Source organism: Rhipicephalus sanguineus, chromosome 8 (assembly GCF_013339695.2).
Source record: "Rhipicephalus sanguineus isolate Rsan-2018 chromosome 8, BIME_Rsan_1.4, whole genome shotgun sequence".
Classification (NCBI taxonomy): Eukaryota; Metazoa; Arthropoda; class Arachnida; order Ixodida; family Ixodidae; genus Rhipicephalus; species Rhipicephalus sanguineus.
This window is the reverse complement of record NC_051183.1, coordinates 21,227,918-21,246,187: the sequence shown is the minus strand read 5'-3', so window position 1 is coordinate 21,246,187 and position 18,270 is coordinate 21,227,918. Positions and strand designations below refer to the sequence as shown.

The 18,270-nt window shown below is 48.1% G+C and overlaps 1 protein-coding gene across 1 annotated transcript in view; it reads right to left on the bottom strand.

Annotated features, from left to right (window-relative positions):
* Positions 1–18,270, bottom strand: part of LOC119401536 (disheveled-associated activator of morphogenesis 1-like) — a 147,632-nt gene that overhangs the window by 40,234 nt on the left and 89,128 nt on the right. Inside the window, 1 exon segment of the mRNA XM_037668427.2 lies at positions 1,801–2,094. Coding sequence (XP_037524355.1) covers positions 1,801–2,094 — 294 coding nt within the window.

Genomic DNA, 18,270 nt, shown 5'->3' with positions numbered 1-18,270 from the left:
CGAGCATTAGCCCTTTCCCTACCGAAGACGAGCTGGGTTCGTCCACCCTGAAACAAGCATTTGGGGGCGCCGCAGTTTACCTATACCCTCATTCATATTGCTGTGTTCCTTTCGGCTTCAACTGATAACGCAGTAAAGAAGATTTAAAAACGAGCTCAAAGCATGCATTTTGGCCGAGAAACGACTTGATTCTAGTAGCCGGAATCAGAAAATGGCGTCCTCCAATGTGCGCGAGCGTGCCGGCAACAACTCCGTTTAGAAGAAAAAAAGAACGAATAAAATGTGCTTGTTTGCCGAAGTTTTGTGAAATGAAGAATTTGAGTTCTCCTGCGTGTGTGACCGCGATTATACGTAGCAGCAGTGTCTCTAAGTCATCGGATTCGGGCGACGACCGCCTCTCGAGGTATCGGCAGTGGACGCCGTTAGACCTGAGGAAACCCCCCACAAGTGCGTCCAAAGTTTGTTTTCATGGACACTCTTTTCCCTGCTCTTTATTTATTAAATTTCAGAGATAGTTTCTGCACCGAAAATTGAAAAGGTTCGGGCACTTTACGTGATGTAGTGCAGTGAAGGCAATCCTTTGCATGTTCCAGAAAAAAACATTTTTCGCGTACTTGCGAATAATGTACCTTTCAATAACGTTTTTTTTTTTTTGTTGTTTCAAGACACGTACAATAAGATAGGCAAATAAAAATAGTATTTATGTATCGTTCTCGGCGAAAAAAAGCTCGGTTAGGGAAAGAGTGTTAAACAATACGAAAGGTAAGGGAAAACAAGAACCCTCCCCCCCCCCCCTTCCCCATGCACATCAATGGATGGTTTTCTAAAGTCCACAGGAAACATTTAGATGAGCTTAGGGAACTTGACTGGCGGTACGACAACATTTAACTTAAACTATCGCTTGTAATGTGTTTCTTTGGGAACATCTTTGACAAAGATCTGTCCGTTTTGGAGAAATAATCCTATATGTTAACTAGTACCAGACACAGTTTCAGATAAACCCGACGTTTCGAGACCCGTTCGGTTCTGTCGTCATTGGAGAGTCAACCATGACTAAAGGCTCGTTCACATCCGCTACCAGCGCCAGTCGCGCCACCGTTTGCGACTGGCGACCAAAAAGTGACTTAAGGCGATCGATTTTCACACATGCGTGTGACTCACATATTACTCACATGTCCGTACACTATTGCTGTATTTTTTTGTAATTACCCCATTCATATAGCCATAGGAGGTCCCCCTGTCAGTTTCTCTGAAACTTTGGGACCTCCTGCTGTAATACGCTAACCATGTAACTAAACTGAACTATTTAATAAACTTGATTTGACTTGACTTGACTTATACCCGTCACCACACAGAATTCACGTCTGCTCGCCTTGCCATTGCCGTTTAAAATGAGCTCACGTCCAGTTACTGCGAATCTGATTGGTTCAGAGGTTTTCCACTGCATCGCATGACCGAAAAATCGAGCAGCGGGCGACTGGGCCAACGGAGTCGCTGAGAGACCAAAGCGGCCATTTGCGACTAACTTAGTCACGCGACCAGTGTTAGTCACAGGTGTGAACGAGCCTTAAGGGATCGAACTGGTCCTCTAGGCAGATTTTCAACAAATTCCGAAACGCCTGGTCTATCCTGAAACTGCGTCTGGATGCATTCCAGCATCTAGAATTCTTTCTTCGTGTATGCACCTAGGTTCACAGCCGGCACCATCTTCACGATACAAAAACCAACTCGCCAAGTCTGCCACCTTAGCACGAGAGCCATCTCGGAAAACCACAAGCTGCGTTCCATGCATGCACGTACCACCAGCTCGGCGAACTTGGCGTTGAGCTCGGCCTCGTCCGGCATCGGGTGAGTCGGGGTGAGCAGCGGTGGGGGCGGCAGGGTGACCACGCCGTTCTCGACAACGTGGTAGGTGATCTCGGGTGGCTCTTCGGGTCCCGACGAGAAGCAGGAGCACAGGCTGGACGCCACACCGCCATTGGCCTTCCCTCCGCCTCCTGCTCCACCGGCTCCGCTCGCCCGATTGCCGGCGACCCCCCGCCGGCGTCGAGCGGGCATGGCCGGCAGTCCTCCGGGAAGCGAGAGCACTAGTTGCTGCAATAGAGAACAAAAGGAATGTGAGGAAAGCAGTGGCTTTTCAAACGTTACATCGTATGTCGTACAGAAAACTCACAGGGTGCCTTATACATTCGTCTAAGAAGATTCGAGGGCGTAAGCCATCTTGTTCTTCTTCTCAGTCGATGCAGTAATTCTCCCCGCCCCCTTCCGAAAGCTTTGTGCGCCTCACCTGGTCTCGTACTGCCTCCGCGATCGGCCCTGCCTTTGACCAAGCGACGCTGTCATGCGATGACGTCAACATGTGTCGTTACGTTATGTGGAGTTATGATGGCGTCACAAATTTTGGTGGTCTGTGACGTCATTGCGACGTCATATAGGGACGTCATCGCGGGATGATATTTTGTATCACTCGTGTTGACGCCGACGCCGCCGACGGTCATTTCTCGCGTTTAATGAGGCATCTAGTTCTTTCGCCTTAAAATATCGATGCCCACATTAGCGAGATTAAGTTTTCCCGCAAACTTCAGGCTGTTAGCGAAGTGCCGGGTTACCAGGGACGTAAACGGGGGATAGTGGGGATCTTTGTTAATATCGGCTTTGAAACATGGTGACCAACAGGAGATATCTAGGCTGTTCCTTACAAACATGCATTACTCCATCTATTACAGTGTAGCATCCTGGAGCCTGCTACATTCTCTATCCAACTATTTAATTTATTCTCTGGCAGTCACTACTGACTACGCATCCACTCCTCCACTTTTGTCAACACTCAATTACGTCCCTACTCACGCTTACTCATATAGAGTTACCCACGCTCAATCGCTTAGAAAATGTCGCTTCCATTACACTGTTACCGGCACCCACACAAACCCATAGCAATCGCATTTGATGCCTATGCATCCACATTTGATCACACTCGCTGAGAGTTACCGACGTTCATATTCCCGTCGACTCTCAGTCAGTCATTCACCTTCGTTCGTACTCGAGGGCACCCGCACTCACTATACATATTCACCCCACATCTCCATTCAATATCACCAGCCCTCGCTCTCCAGCTCACACCTTTCATACCTCTATGTGAACCCCGTAAAATGGCAATGGAGTGAGGAGAGTTCAGTGTGTTTGTGAGTGGGCTTGCATACACATCAATTGTTCAGACTAAACAAGATCCAGCACAAAAGAGAGTCACTTGGATGAATCAACAGGGTAAGATTCATACCCATAGTAACCACTCGAGCTTGGACTCTGACTCGAGGGTCGTGGTCTGAGTGCAATCATGAGTGAGCTAGCCGACCTCTGCTCTTAAGTGACCTGCAGGTCAATTCCAAATCTCCCGTGCAAGGGTCGCCACACATTTATCATGTATTGAACGGCGGTTCGTGGTGGTGTAGCGTATGTAGCTCCCACACGGAAATTTTCATTTCAGTCCGGAAATCCCACTGATGATTCCAGCGTTATGCAAAATACTGCTCAGTATTCTCATGCCAGTGCACACGTGTCCATGAACAAAAAAAAAACGCGCATTGTGCGAGCGCAGAACCGTACAAGGCCCGATAAATGCTCTTTCACGCTTCAAGTGATCGTACGGGACACTGATAGCCAAAGCCGCATCTCAGATTAAAGAAGTGATCGAAAGTCGTCCCGAAGATGCGAGAGTTCTACCGGAAAGAAAAGACAAATTTCGTAGCGAATCGTGGCATAAGGCACTAAGTTATCGTGCTGTCGTGGCACGCTTACTGAAGGACTGCCGCTTTACGCCGTAGCGTTAAAAGAATCGAAGCGTTTCAGTGCAAGGATCATTTCCCTTTCGCATGCTGCGTTTTCCCGTATTCCGATTGCCATATTACAATGCTTCTATGGCTCGATTTCCGGTCAGTAGACCTCAAACCGGTGCTGCTTCCTTAATGCCTCGTTCATATCCGAGGTTCTAGTCAACCATTAATAACAACCAAGGCCGAACGATGCATGTATGTTTCTAGATGACTACGTTTAATAGTCACTGCAAGTACATATCTTGTCATGACTCTCACATAACGTTAGTTTACGTGCTTGAAGCTATTTGCACTACACTAAGCACGTTACGGTTGTGGTGCAGAGGAGAATGTTGTCACCACGTTAAGGAACACCTCTCTATCGGACAGTTAGTACGACATCGCCTACAAGAACCACTTCGTTGGCACCGTGGGCTCATTATTACCCACGAATGCGTCGTCGAACTAGATAATTGGTTTTAGAGCAGGATTTACTCCTCTTGATGTCATTCACTGATGCAGTGAGCGCAGTGCTAGAAACACAGACGCCGGTAACTTAGCAGTCACAGCTGACATACCGCAATTACATTTTCCCAGATTGTTTTCACGCAAGCATTTCAAGTCCACCGAACGCTTTGAAGCAGTCATGTATTGTCACCGTTTATCCTATCTTCGAGTCGGCTACTAGATTATTATATATAGGATTGTCATCACACGACACCTGGAGTATAGCAAGCCAGGCAAAAAACCAGGCTAACATCTCCGAGGCAATCATTTAATATTTTTATCTGTCTAGTTCATAAAGTTAGGACGACGACTTCTAGATGAATAGACAGCCAATCTGACCGCACGTCCCAGCTACCGCAAAAAAATGTTATAGTTTCCAAAATTGGGTAAGAACCACTGGACTATCATTCTGAAAATCAACGTGTAGATTCCTCGTAAACCTGCCCAGATAAACTAATGGATACACTTATTATCTGTTTTTGGTCAATGCTACGAGGCACGCAAATTCACGGAGCTAGAATTTTCTCCATGATAAACCTGCGTTTACAAAACCCAGCCGGAATCTTGGCAAAGGCAATCGAGCAGTGGTATTGGTGGTATCGAAATCGGTCCAGGAAGTCATCACCATCGATTACGCTGTCCACACAATCTGCTCAGCGTTTTGGGCGAAACAACTGTCCTAGCAAAGTGAGGTTAACCGCTGAAAGAAGGCTTCACTTTAACGCCTCTTGCGCTGGGGCGTGACTACCCTAGAGTGACATATTCACCAAACATTCACCTCTCGCGACGGACCGTCGACGTCCACCCCGGATGCTGCAGTCGTCACAACAGCACACCTTTTCACCATCTGAGTCACTCGAACTGGTCACGTCACCATCACTAACGCACCGTGGCAGATCATACCAGAAGCGACGCCATCGAAGATGAATGACTTCACAGCCGTCTACTGGGTTTCGAGACGTTCGCAGATCAAAAGTACGCCCAATGAACATCGTGACCCCATGTTCACCTATGACGCTTCGAAGTTACTTCGGTAAACTCGGATTACGCCTATAGGGCTAGGAAACGCATCGAAGCAACGCACGAAAGTCGGAATAATTGAGCCTGCCGTTCGTGGAAAGGAACGACCCTCTCGCAGTATGTGAGCCGCATGGATCACGGAATTTGAAGGCGGAAGAACACATCATAAAAAAAAAAAAGAAACGCCTGGGAACTTGGCAGCACGTGACTACAGTTTGCCAACGCTGTTCAAATCTACGACTAAGGGAACTCACCCGCTCACCACTCTAATAGATAAGGACGCGCCCGGGCTTCGGCGATAACGTGTAACATATCGTTACGTATAACATATTGAAATTGTTTTTGTTATTATTATTCGTTCACTTCCTTCATTTTTCTAGCGTATTAACATAGAAGGACCTGCCTGCGGCTTGTAACCTAGGGAGCTCCTGCATTTCAACTGTGTTGTATTCTCTTATTATGTTACTAATAAAGATTGATTGATTGATTGATTGATTGATTGATTGATTGATTGATTGATTGATTGATTGATTGATTGATTGATTGATTGATTGATTGATTGATTGATTGATTGATTGATTGATTGATTGATTGATTGATTGATTGATTGATTGATTGATTGATTGATTGATAAAAACACCCAGACCACCCCCCTGCATATGGGAATTTCATTCACATTGTGGAGTCATATATGCGCTGGTATACTCAAACTCGAACCTATGGGTCGGTGCTTACGGCCTCCCTACCCGAAGGTCGCGGGATCGAATCCCGGCTGCGGTGGCCGCATTTCCATGGAGGCGAAATGCTGGGGGCCCGTGTACTTATATTTAGGAGCACGTTAAATAACACCAAATGGTCAAAATTTCCGAAGGCCTCCACTACGGCGTGCCTCATAATTATATCGTGGTTTTGAGACGTAAAACCCCAAGAATTACGTAATATTATACGTGCTCCGTAAGCTCTTGACGCAAACTGTGCATCCTTTCTTGCTTTCACCAGTCACGTCTTTGCGTCAGCCGCGACGGCAAACTGTACGTTCGCTTAAGCGTTAAACCGCTTTCGTCTGATTAAAGATCGTTATCAGCGTATACAAGCGCTTTAATTATACAGAGCAAACCCAATCAACCCGCTAATATCGCGAAGCCTAGCCTCTGGATTCGAGATCTTTATCGGGTCACGATTCTGCTTCCGATCACATCTATAATAGCCTTGTCCTGGCAGCAACCCACAAAACCGCATCATTCCATCGAAGAGCCGATCACGCGGTCGTTGCACGACTTATACATTGTATACTACTAACCGCACCGTTATCCTGATGGACTGTGTGTTGCAACCGAGTGACCTGCATTGGGTCGGCAGATGATCGGCGCAGTTACGTACAGTCAGATTGCTGCGGCACGAAGAGGCGGGGGTCATCGGAAGGAGTGACACTGTTATCCCCTTACCCGGAAGTACGCCATTGCAACTGCGCATCTGCAGTGCTACAAGGCATGGTCGACGTGGAGAAGTACTCAAGGGGTCCCGCACTTATCGGCTTGCCTTCGTGTCCGTCGCACTCGTCGAGTAATGGTTAAATGGCACGAGCCTCTTCCTTGCTGACAAATCTCGTTTGAAAAGCGTGCCACTGCACTCTCGGTTTTTCGTTTTATATGAGCTTTCTCAGTAGTTATTGCTTTGTTTATTTATTTTTCTTGTTTGCTGGTTCGTTTGCCTGTGTTTTTTTTTTTTTTTCATTCCCCTGTAAGATAATCGCCACTCGCTTCTCTAGGACACAAGCTATAGAGAAGTTTCTGTGCGGCCTCCGAAATCACAGGCATCCGCGGCTGCTGGGTCTTCACGCATCTCAGTCTCTGAGTTTGGCTATTGAAGAGCAGCGCATGGGAAACACGGACGCGATCTCGGAGGCCGTGTTGCAAGTGCGTTCGGGTTTTGCAGCTTGTGGTCCCTACGGCTCACGTCGATCTGTCCTTACGATCCGGAAAAACAAAAACAAGAAAAACGCGGACATTCTTGGCATGGCCGCAGAAATATTGGCGCGGCCCGCGCTAGCGCAGCGGTACACAGTGCACGCCTACACCCGACGCCAGATGTCGACACGGATAAGACACACACGCGCGCCGGCAGTTGTTTCGTCGCACCCAGTTTTTGTTCGGCGGGGATGTTTCGGCACAGGCACGTGCCCCTTCTCCCGCGGACCGCCGGTCGAAAGGGGTCAACGGCCATCGCATTTCGCCAGTCGATCACGCGTAGAAGACAGTCCCATTGTTTGAGTCCGGTCGGCTTTGCCTCGCACGCTTGGGCGGTAACTCAGAGAACCCGTCCGGAGGAAGTAACAAAATGAACTACGTAGAGTGAAATTTGAAATAAAGACCGAGGGGCTCTCGATAAGCGCATGCGCAGAAGCAGCGGCGCACGAAAGTGAGGAGAACGCATGGAGGAAGAAAAAAAGATAGGCGCGAGCACATTGCGCAGTGCGATCGAAGCCCACTGTGTCGGCCCAACACGTGATCAAAACGTCGGAGCGCGTGGTAGGTTTTAGTACTCTCGGTTAAGCTCTGTTCTTGAACCACCTCCGTGAGGCCATAGAGTTTCCTAATAATACACTAGAAAGAAATCTGGCACTAGTGTCTATGGGAGCAGCAACGCATGGCGCTTCAGCCAGCATCGGAATGATGGGTAGGAGATGGATTTGTCTAAACTTCGTTCTTTCGGCTCCGTTTGGCTCCGTGTGGCCTGCAGCCACTATGTCGCAAGACGAAGTTCAGCAAAGGTTCCAGTCAGTTCCACTTCGCCACCTCGCACATTTTTAGGCTCGCCATACAAATCGCTCACGAAGTTCTCACGATCCATTCTTTATCCGAACACAAAGCCAAGCACAACATAAACACAGCATGCTCGAAGCCGCAATGCCCATGTGCAAACTATCGATGGTACATCATCATGCTATCGTATAGCTGATCACTATCGACCTATCGATGTAACAAGTACTATCGCTAGCGCTATCGATAGTAAAAAATTGGGTGGGGTCGCTTTAAGCTTCGCCTTTAAGAGTTGAACGCGATAGCGATACCTGCCCCTAACTCTGCGCTCGAAAAACAACGACATGTTTACAAATGCGCGCACTATGCCTTATAGATGGTATCATGCTTTAAACCAGAGCAATTATGTGCGAGAATTTTTCGAAGTTGCGATGCACCCACTACGTGGTCTTAAGGGAATACGCGCAGTAATGTGTGTGCCTTTTGTAATGGGTGGCTGTCTTTAAACCACCAAGTCGTTATGATATTGACATGGTGTGACGCCCGATGGCAATGTACGCTCGTACCACGCAATATTACTGTATTATTACATCTCGTACTGTGACACCTGTATACAGGACGCGTATGTTTCGGAAGCATGAAAGTTACTTTCAGTGCAGCTCCAAGCAGAGGCGTGGCTGTGTGGTAGAACACCTGCTTGCCACGCAGACGGCCTGGGTTCGATTCTCACTCAAACCCAACATTTTATTATTTATTTTATTTGCAGCTTTACGATTTTTCGGTCACGGACCAGATGATGAATTTTCGCTCACAACCAACGGCGCCGACGCCGACGGCGGAATTTCTGCGATACGAGCTCTTTAACGCTATCGCGTTAAAATTCGATGGTACTATCAATAGTATAAAATTAACAAAACGAACTCATTGCAGAATAAACTTGGTTCCCCGCGCGCGTGGTACATAGGGGACCCGGAGAAGCACGCTGAAGGGCAAGAAAGTTGACATGCTTGTGTTCTTCACCTGAGTGCTTTGCTGGCACATGATCATAAAGTCAAACTATTCAGCTGTAGCGGAAAGGAAGTCGTTACATGTACTGGAACTGCGCGGCTTCATATTTATATTGCATTTAATGATTTCAAAATAAAGAAAATATTAATGAACTAAGTTTGTTAATTGTAAGGTGTAACTGCTTGCTTTTGGATGTGAATTTATTGATTTATTTATGGACATATTCTGCCATTTTCACTGCGGAAATAATTTATTTCTTTCGCCAAGAATTGCTCATAAATTAAGCGAAGCTGATAGTAGACTATCTCAAATATTTTGGCAATGTGGCCGGCCCGCAACAGCATCATTATTCACACCACTATCGATAGTATTGTCACGTGGTTGTGACTGTGAAGAATGCTGCAGCGAGACAGGGAAATAATAATAACTAACTGTTGGGGTTTAACGTCCCAAAACCAATATATGATAACGAAAGACGCCGAAGTGGAGGGCTCCGGAAATTTCGGCCACCTGGGGTTCTTTAACGTGCATCTAAATCTAACTGGAATAACACGTTTCGAGCTAGTTGGTTGTTCATACCGAGGCGAAAACAGCGCGTAGAGGCGAGTACGAACAGACACAGACTCTTAGGGGTGTCTGTGCCTTTTCTTGTGTCTGCTCGTACTACGTCTCTACGCGCTGTTTTCGCCTCGATCTAAATCTAAGTACACGGGCCTCAAACATTTTCGCCTCCATCGAAAATGCGGCCGCCGCGGCCGGAATTCGATCCCGCGACCTGCGGATCAGCAGTCGAGCGCTATAAACACTAGACCACCGTGGCGGGGCGGTCAGCAGGCGAGACTGGGAAACACGGAGCTCTTTATCTGAACGATCTTGTGCCCAGAAAAATCAAAACTTAAAATACAAGTGATACAGGCTGCGCACTGATGGTGGCGAGAACAGTCGTCGGCCGTCGAGTAATCCGATGGAACGCGTAGTCTTTTGTACATCAGTCATCGAACCTTCCAGCGTTATCGCTGGTGTTCGCGTAAGCTCTCGAATAAATTTGACTATTCGCGTCCGGCGCGTAATCTTAACAGAATGATCTCAAACAATTGTGAAGCTTCTCAAACATTACGGCGTGGTCAACATCAAACGTTGCTAACATTCTTTGTTGGTAAAACCCGAATACATAAAAACTAAGCGATAAACACCTGTGGCAGTAATATCGCTAGTAATATTAACCATGGTACTACCGATTGCACTATCGATAGTTTGTCGATAGCAGTACTATCGATAGGTTGTCCACAGTATCGACAGTTTCAAAAAAAACTATCGATACTATCGATAGTCAATTTGCCGATAGTTCTGTATCACTACCGCAAGCACGAAGATTAGGCAAACCCACGTACTACCCATCATCCCCATGGTGGCTGAACGATCGGAACGCCATAGTTCCGTCCACTAAATATTGTAGGAAATTTTATGCGTAAGCCGGCCGAACCGCGCCGAGCGAGCGCGCTTCGGTTAAAAACTACCAGGCACCATACACTGAAGTCTCGGCAAATCTCGTTTATTGCGTGACCTCTCCGCAAAAGGTCACGTGTTGGGCTTGACGTAATTTTTCTTCCTCCATGCAAGAAATGAAAGAATCCCGGACCCCTGTGCCAGCGTGCCGCGCAAGAAACTGAAAGGCACGAGACTACGCTGTGCGGGATTGTGCGGGGGAAGCCACTATATTATATAACCTCGCCGATGCAATAGGTGTCGCAACGTACCGTCCCTCCGCGGAAGGCCTTTTGCTCTTCAGTCGCCTCTCAAGAAGGTATTATGCGGCCTACGGAGCGGTTGCGTGTGTGTAATGCACGACACTATAGAAATCTCGAGCCAGAATAAAACACACCTCTGATGCGCAGTACGCGTGCAAAGACCACTGGCGCAACCGGTAACAACGTACTGCAACCAACCACGCACGATGCATTCGAAGAATCCCCCCCCCCCCCGCGCTGGCTCATTGCGCATCGAAGGACGATGGACATTGCGTTTCGCGTGTGCTACGTTGAAGCGGAGAAGAAGCTGGTTTATAAAGTATTCGCTTGGCTTATCAGGGACATTCGCTGCGCTTGTAATGGGTATATGAGGTCATTACTTGATACGCTCGTACGCGCTTTTACTCACGTATGTAGGTGTATACCTGAGCTCGTATGGCTTTTGGGGTGTGCGGTGAACCTTCCGCAAGCGCGCGGTTGCAAGTGGGGGATTTCTAGAAGCCGGTTATTGTGACATCGTTATTGCGTGGCGCGAGGGATGATACAATTGGAGGCACTCTGTTTGGGCGAGCAGGAAAAACAATTAAGCTCGGCTCGCCGCGGTGCTCGAGGTGACAAGAGAAGGTGCTTCTGGTCTGGCTTTTAATTTGCCGGGACCGAGTTTAAAAAAAAATAATGGAGTGGGAGCTGTCACAATTCTGCTTAGCAGCAAAAGTAAAGCGAGCCCTTGCCCATAGTTTACCTCAAAAACACAGCTTTTCGCGTGATGCTCCACTCTGTCACGGCTATATAGTCAAAATGACGGACCACAAGCTCGGACGAGACGTTTTAGCCATTGGGGCCACGAAATGCACTTCCCTTTGGTGATCACTTGGCCCGCGCATTCGAAGGCTGTCAACCCCCAAATCAACATACAAAACAGAACGAAGGTAGAAGCTGTCTGTCTTGTTTGCGCAGGTTTCTTCTTACCGCAAAGCAGTCTTAGCCTACCCTGTGCCGCCATCGTCGTAGTAGTAGTAGTTGTAGTAGTGGTGGCAGTAGTAGTCATCATCACGCAGGTCACGCGACCTGAGGGGGGAGTGAATGAAGAAATGAAACCATATGATGTGATGCTCATGCCCTAAATGATGATGCTTTTCTTGCAGTAAATAAAACTACATTAGGATGATGATGATGATGATGATGAGAGTACTCGAAGTGATGGCGATGACTTTTTGTAGAGAAAGTCATCGCTATCGTCATCATTTCAACTTCGCTGTCCGACGGTTCTAACGGCGTGGATCTTTCTGAATTTTTTAACACGAAAGTGTTTTATGCCGGGGTCCACCACGGCTCCACTGACGTATTTCCGTCACGGATATGACGTTGTAAAGTATACACTAACAGATGGCAAAGAAAAAACTAGAATAAAACGTTCCGTCGGCGGTAGTCGAACTTATGACCCCTCCATCCGCAGCGCGCGGCGCGAACCGATTCTGCCGCAGACGACAAGTTCTTCGGCATGCTAACGGCGAGCTATTTCTCGTTGTTTGTTTCCCACTCGGGTGCCAGCTCGAATGTGTGTTTGTGTGTTTTCCTAATGTCTGAGTTCAAGGAAGAAACAAGCCTCAACGAAAGGACGCGTCGGTCATCGGTGTGAACTTTGTGACGCGATGACCAAACCTTTTAGGTGATGGAACCCGTTTCGCTTCGAGAAGCGGCAACGCCGTAAATGGACAGTTTGGCCGCCAGGCGTCGCAAAACGCTCGGAAGTCGTTAGCGCCACCTTGCGGACGCCTTTCGAACAGATGTTAAGCGAGAGCGAGGCGAACGATCAGAGGTAGCTCCCTCGGTCGTTTGCCGAGGACGAGAATGATTTCGACCGGCAGCAGCTATGATGACTCAGTGGCAAGTAAAGAAAAGGATAGGAAAGAACTGCTGAGTCATCCATTCTGATACTAAACGGCAGTGCTGGTATTGAAGGTTTGTTGTTAAACACACATGGCTATCTAGTGTAAAGCAAGGTAAGGACGTGTGCGCGTGCGTCCTTACGTATTTTTACGCGAATATACTCGAAGCAACTCTGGCTTCTCCAGCGCTGACGGGTTCAAGATACCGTGAACCTCAAATCCTCTCTCATCAGTCGGATATTATTAATTTCTGGAGTTTTTACGCGTCAGAACTACGATATGATCATAAGGCACGCCGTAGCGGAAGGCTCCGGAAATTTCGACCCCCTGGGGTCCTCTAAGGTTCACTGACATCGCACAGTACACAGGTCGGCATTTCGCCTGCACCGAAATAGCGGGAATCTGTGGTAGAACACCTGCTTGCGACGCAGACGGCCTGGGTTCGATTCGCACTCGAGCGTAAGATCTTCATTATTTATTTTATTTGCATTTTTCTCGATTTTTCGGTCACGGACAAGATGATGATTTTTCGCTCACAGCCAACGACGCCGACACCGGAATTTCCGCGAAACGAGCTCTTTAACGCTATCGCGTTAATAGCCCGAAGATTACAGGCACCCATACGCTACGCGCCTTTTTCATGGTGGCTGAATCATTATTAGCGCCACAGTTTCGTCTAGTAAGATCTGTAACAAATTTCTACGGGTCCGCTGACCTCCGACACAACGTCCCAGAGATAACGACGGAATGGGAGTGTAAACGAGCCTCCCTTGCAGGCCCTCCTGCCATCTTCACTATTACCATGCAGTTCGCATGCCGGCCTGGCTCTTCGTTGGGTCGCACACTCATTATCGCGGTGCTCCTACGTTCCTACGGCGTCCTCACAGTTTGAGAGGGAGAGGGTGACGCCGAGAAAGAGAGGGAAAAAGTCGCCGGAGGTCACGTCCACTCGCAGTCGGCGGCGTTAACGGGAACGCTCCAATGAGCACCTCTCATACCGCTGGCCCCCTAACTGCAAGTGGATGCAGAAAGAGCGTTCGTGCACGGCACTGGTATGTCAAATGGAGTCAGAACTGTCAACCACCAGTAGTCTTATGCAAATATGAGCCACTGTGCTTTTGCGAGAGAGCGAAATCCGGACATGCCCCTCAGGCAAGTGTTCCATTTACCAGTGGACCCGTCTGTACATTTCCGGTGTGGTCGTTTCATCCACTCTGTCCCGCTCTACTACAGCTACAGTTGAAACGACGGACTACGAGCTCTTACGAGACGTTTTAGTCAGTGGGGTTACGAAGTACACTTCCGCTGGTGATCAGCTGGCCCGCGCGGCCGAAGGTCTTCGGCCCCCTAACGAGCGTACGCAGCAAAATAAAAATAAAGCTTTTCTGTCTTCTTTACACTATAGCAAGCATTCTTTTTTTTTCGCAGCGAAGCTGTCTTGTTCTACACTGTGCCGTCGTCGTCGTCGTCATAGTAGTAGTAGTAGTAGTAGTAGTAGTAGTAGTAGTAGTAGTAGTAGTAGTAGTAGTAGTAGTAGTAGTAGTAGTAGTAGTAGCAGCAGCAGTAGACGTCATGCAGGCATAGGTCGGCCAACTCACTCATGAGTCGACTCACTCAGACTCACTCCGACTCAGACCAGGCCGTGAGTCTAGGTCTGAGTGAGGGCGGGTGAGTAATATTTTCGTGAGTCTGAGTCCGAGTGAGCCCTCAGAGCAAATTATATTATGTTTCTTGAGTGAGTCCGAGTGAGCTCCAATTTTTTTGCCGACCTATGCATGCACGTCACGTGACCACAGGGGCTAGTCAATAAATAAATAAATATATATATATATATATATATATCAAAGAAAAGGATCATGCCGATGATGATGTTTTTCTTAAAATAAATAAAACGAAACACTGATGATGAAAGTGCTCGAAGCGGTGATAATGATATCATATTGTCGCGTTGCTCATCATCACGTTGCGCATGCTTTTCATACAGTCCTCACAGTTGCGACGAGAGAGGGTGACGGCCAGAAAAAGAGAGAAAGGGTCGCCGGAGGTCACGTTCACTTGCGCCGGCGAAAGTGCTTCACCCCCCTCCCCCCCTCCCCCTACTGATGACCGGTCATCCGTGACCAGTCGCCAGAAACGCGGCCGCCGTGTCGGCCGATGCGCTCAGTCGACCGACCATCACAGGGCGATACGGGCACGCTGTACACTTCCGACGGGCTCGTAAACGGCGCCTGGCCCTGTCCTATGTGTGCGTGTGTGTGTTGACTGTGTTTATTTGTGCGCCCGCGGCGTCGCGCTGTGACGGCCGATGTCCGTAGCTGAGTGGCATAGCCGGAAAAGACCGAGTGGCGACATTGTCCCCCGGCCCCCTCCATGGCCTTGTCGAAAGAGTCGCCGATGAAGCGTGCACGTCGTGCAGAAAAGAAGCGAGTGATCGAGCTGCACTGCTATCTTTCTCACGTGTTACGTGACACCACGTATACGTGCTACGTGACCACGTGCTACCTGACGCCACCTGGCAACAAAAAAAAATATTGTTCCGCACCCGCCGTCATAGCTGCGAGCGGCGCTGGCTAACGCTCCCAGGATTACGCAAACATAAATACCCAATAAAGTGGACAGGAAAGAGACCGCCGCTGTAGCTCAACCCGTAGAGCATCGGACGCGTTATCCGAAGGTTGTAGGTTTGGTCCCTAAATGCGGCAAGTTGATTTCTCATCCACTTAAACTCCTTTCCCGCGACCAATCCCCATATTGCGTTCGCACTATCTGACGAATAGAGACCCTCACGAACTGAAGTGCAGCCAATACCACTAGGCGTAGCCTGCGTGCCCGGGAGCTCGTTTCCTGAGCCGTACACCGTACCGTTATACCAATTATAAATCACCAAATGAACAAAATTGATCTCTCAATGCCCATAGTGCACCATGCTCACAAAATGCTGAAGGGAAAGTCAAGTCACAGTCTGGTTAGGCAACGCTCAGGAGGTCCCAGGCGAAAGCCGATGTTCTCACGTGACGCTCATCAAATTACTTGGACATGGTCAGCCAATGGCATTGTTCCACGGGCTACAGATGTCTAGACGCTTAGAACTGTAGGTAGGGCAACTACAAGCATGTCTTATACACTCAGCATGAACAAGCTCTAGATGGCAAAAAAAAAAAAATAAGATTGACGTTGTTGGGCAGTGCGTTGGTTAATTGATGATGTGTTGACTCTTCTAGATTTCAGAATAAAATGTATTATAAGCTCAGTTGGATCAGCAACAAGAGCGGAAAGGTTCCATATTGTTTTATGTAGGTTTTAACATGTAAGCGGCAGATATTGGCAACAACATTTCGCTTACACAGGGGAACAAGTGTTCGACATGAAAAAAGCATAGAAGACACATTCAGGCCCGAGGAACTTTAAGTAACGTTCGGAATAAGACCTCTAAACGGTGACGTCATCACGAATCCCAGTCATCGCGCACAGCCAGCTGTGGGAAAACACGGATCGATACCGCCTTCTTCTTTCGGGGCCAGGAGGCAACGCCGAAGTTGCGCGAAGCCTCTTCAAAGAAAAGGAAACCCCGTAGTGGTGCGACTGTGTTGTTTTCGCATCTCCCTGGAGCGACGGGCTAAGCGGCGACAGTGGCTCGGTCGTGCATTTCCTGTTGCTCTCGGCAATGTGTACCCAGACGAGGGGATTTTCTCCACTTCGCTTAGGGGCTTCAACCTGCCCTGGATAATCCCCCCTCCCCCCCCCCCCTCGCCCAAAGTGCAAGCTACACAACGGCGTTTGTGCCAGGCCAGCGTGGCGTGGGTTTTCACTAAGCCGTTGAGATTTACCTTGCGGGAAAAAGAAAATGCCAAAAGAACAACAACTGCACCTCGGGATTACGAAGAAGAGATTGCCCGTAGTGATAGACCTAATCGGTTGATTGCTTGAGACGCTACGAAGGTGATTTTGTACTGTACCGTGGGCTTGTGGATAGAGCAGGAACAGCGCTACCGTAAACGAGGTGCCCTATAGTTACGGTCAACCCGTACGGAACGAAACTCACGACAAAAATGAGGTCCCAAGTCACCATTAAGATGTAAGAGGTTGTCATGACGTTCAGGTATAATACTATGCAATCTACTGTTGTAACATTCGTATAATGACAACTATGGAATACCATAAGTGCAGCCAGAAGGAGGTTTCTGCGATGTTCAATCTCCCCCTCTTCCAATTTTTACATTTTTATGTGTACATTACACGCACACATACAAACAGACACACCGACATACATGTAAGAGGGAAATAATAACAAGATATAATAATATACAATGACATCGACGACATGTGGGTCTTCAACGTGCATCCAAATCACGGCACAATGGCGTTCTTTCGTAACCCCTGCTAGCGTTCTTGTACTCTGCTACACACTTCTTACCTCTGTCGCAATTCTCAGTCTAGACGCTATGTCGTACAAGTATTTGTACATTTCAAGCTCTCTTCGCTTGTGTGTACGTTTGCTTGTTTGTGTTTGGTGGTATGTCTTGATTGCTCAATTTGTTCGCTTGAAATCGGGCTGTCTTCAGTATGTACTGTTAGGCTAAGAACAAAACATGTAGCGGGCACATCAACGATGCCTACCTATTGAATATACGAACAGCGCAACTGACAAGGACAGAGGAAGGTAACAACACACAGCGCTGTGTGTTGTTACCTTCATCTGTCCTTGTCAGTTGCGCTGTTCGAATATTCCATTATGACCTACCAACTTGCCCAAGTTTCCACGCTTCATGCCTACCTATCCTGCACACAAACATCTGAATTTCAAAATAGGAAGCAAAGAAGCACCGATGTATCTTCCTTCGCTTGTACTACTATTTGCCACAATATGTGCGATGAATTGTGTCTTTTCTTCTGTCCCCTTTCAACTGGGACAAAAGAAACATCACCAGGCCGAAAAGTTCCCGTACACGTGACATGTATGACCTATTCACAATGCACGCGTTAGTTCCCCAGTTTCAGCAAGACTGTTTGCAGCTCAATTCCATGTAATTCTGGGCAAAACAAGCTTGCCATGACATTCAAGTGATGTATATGTCATTCTAGACAGTTTAGCATGTCATCAGCCGGGGCTCTACAAGCGTGTTTTGTCTTGTATCCGCACTTATATTGAGGAGAGTCAATCATCATCGTCCTTCACTCAAGAGCCAATCACACGAGGTCCCTAAATCATCTGCCTTTCGTGGCGTTGTGTGCTTGCGCAGACGGAAATTTCCGGCGTCCCAGACGTACATCTTTCAACGCCGGAAATCTTTGTCTACCATCCCGAATGCCTCTCGTCTTCGCCGTTGCGTCTTATTTCCGGTCCATACGCACGTGGCACGTTGTTTTGCCGTACTCCAGCGCGTGGTATGCAGGGGGGTGTTAAAGCGATCTTCGCGCTTGGGACCGGAAACTTCCTGTCTACCTTGTCTTGCGGCCCCAGAATCGACGCGGAAGTTGTCTCCTCCCCCCCCCCCCCTTCCCTCCCGGCATCTAGCACGTACACGCTTAC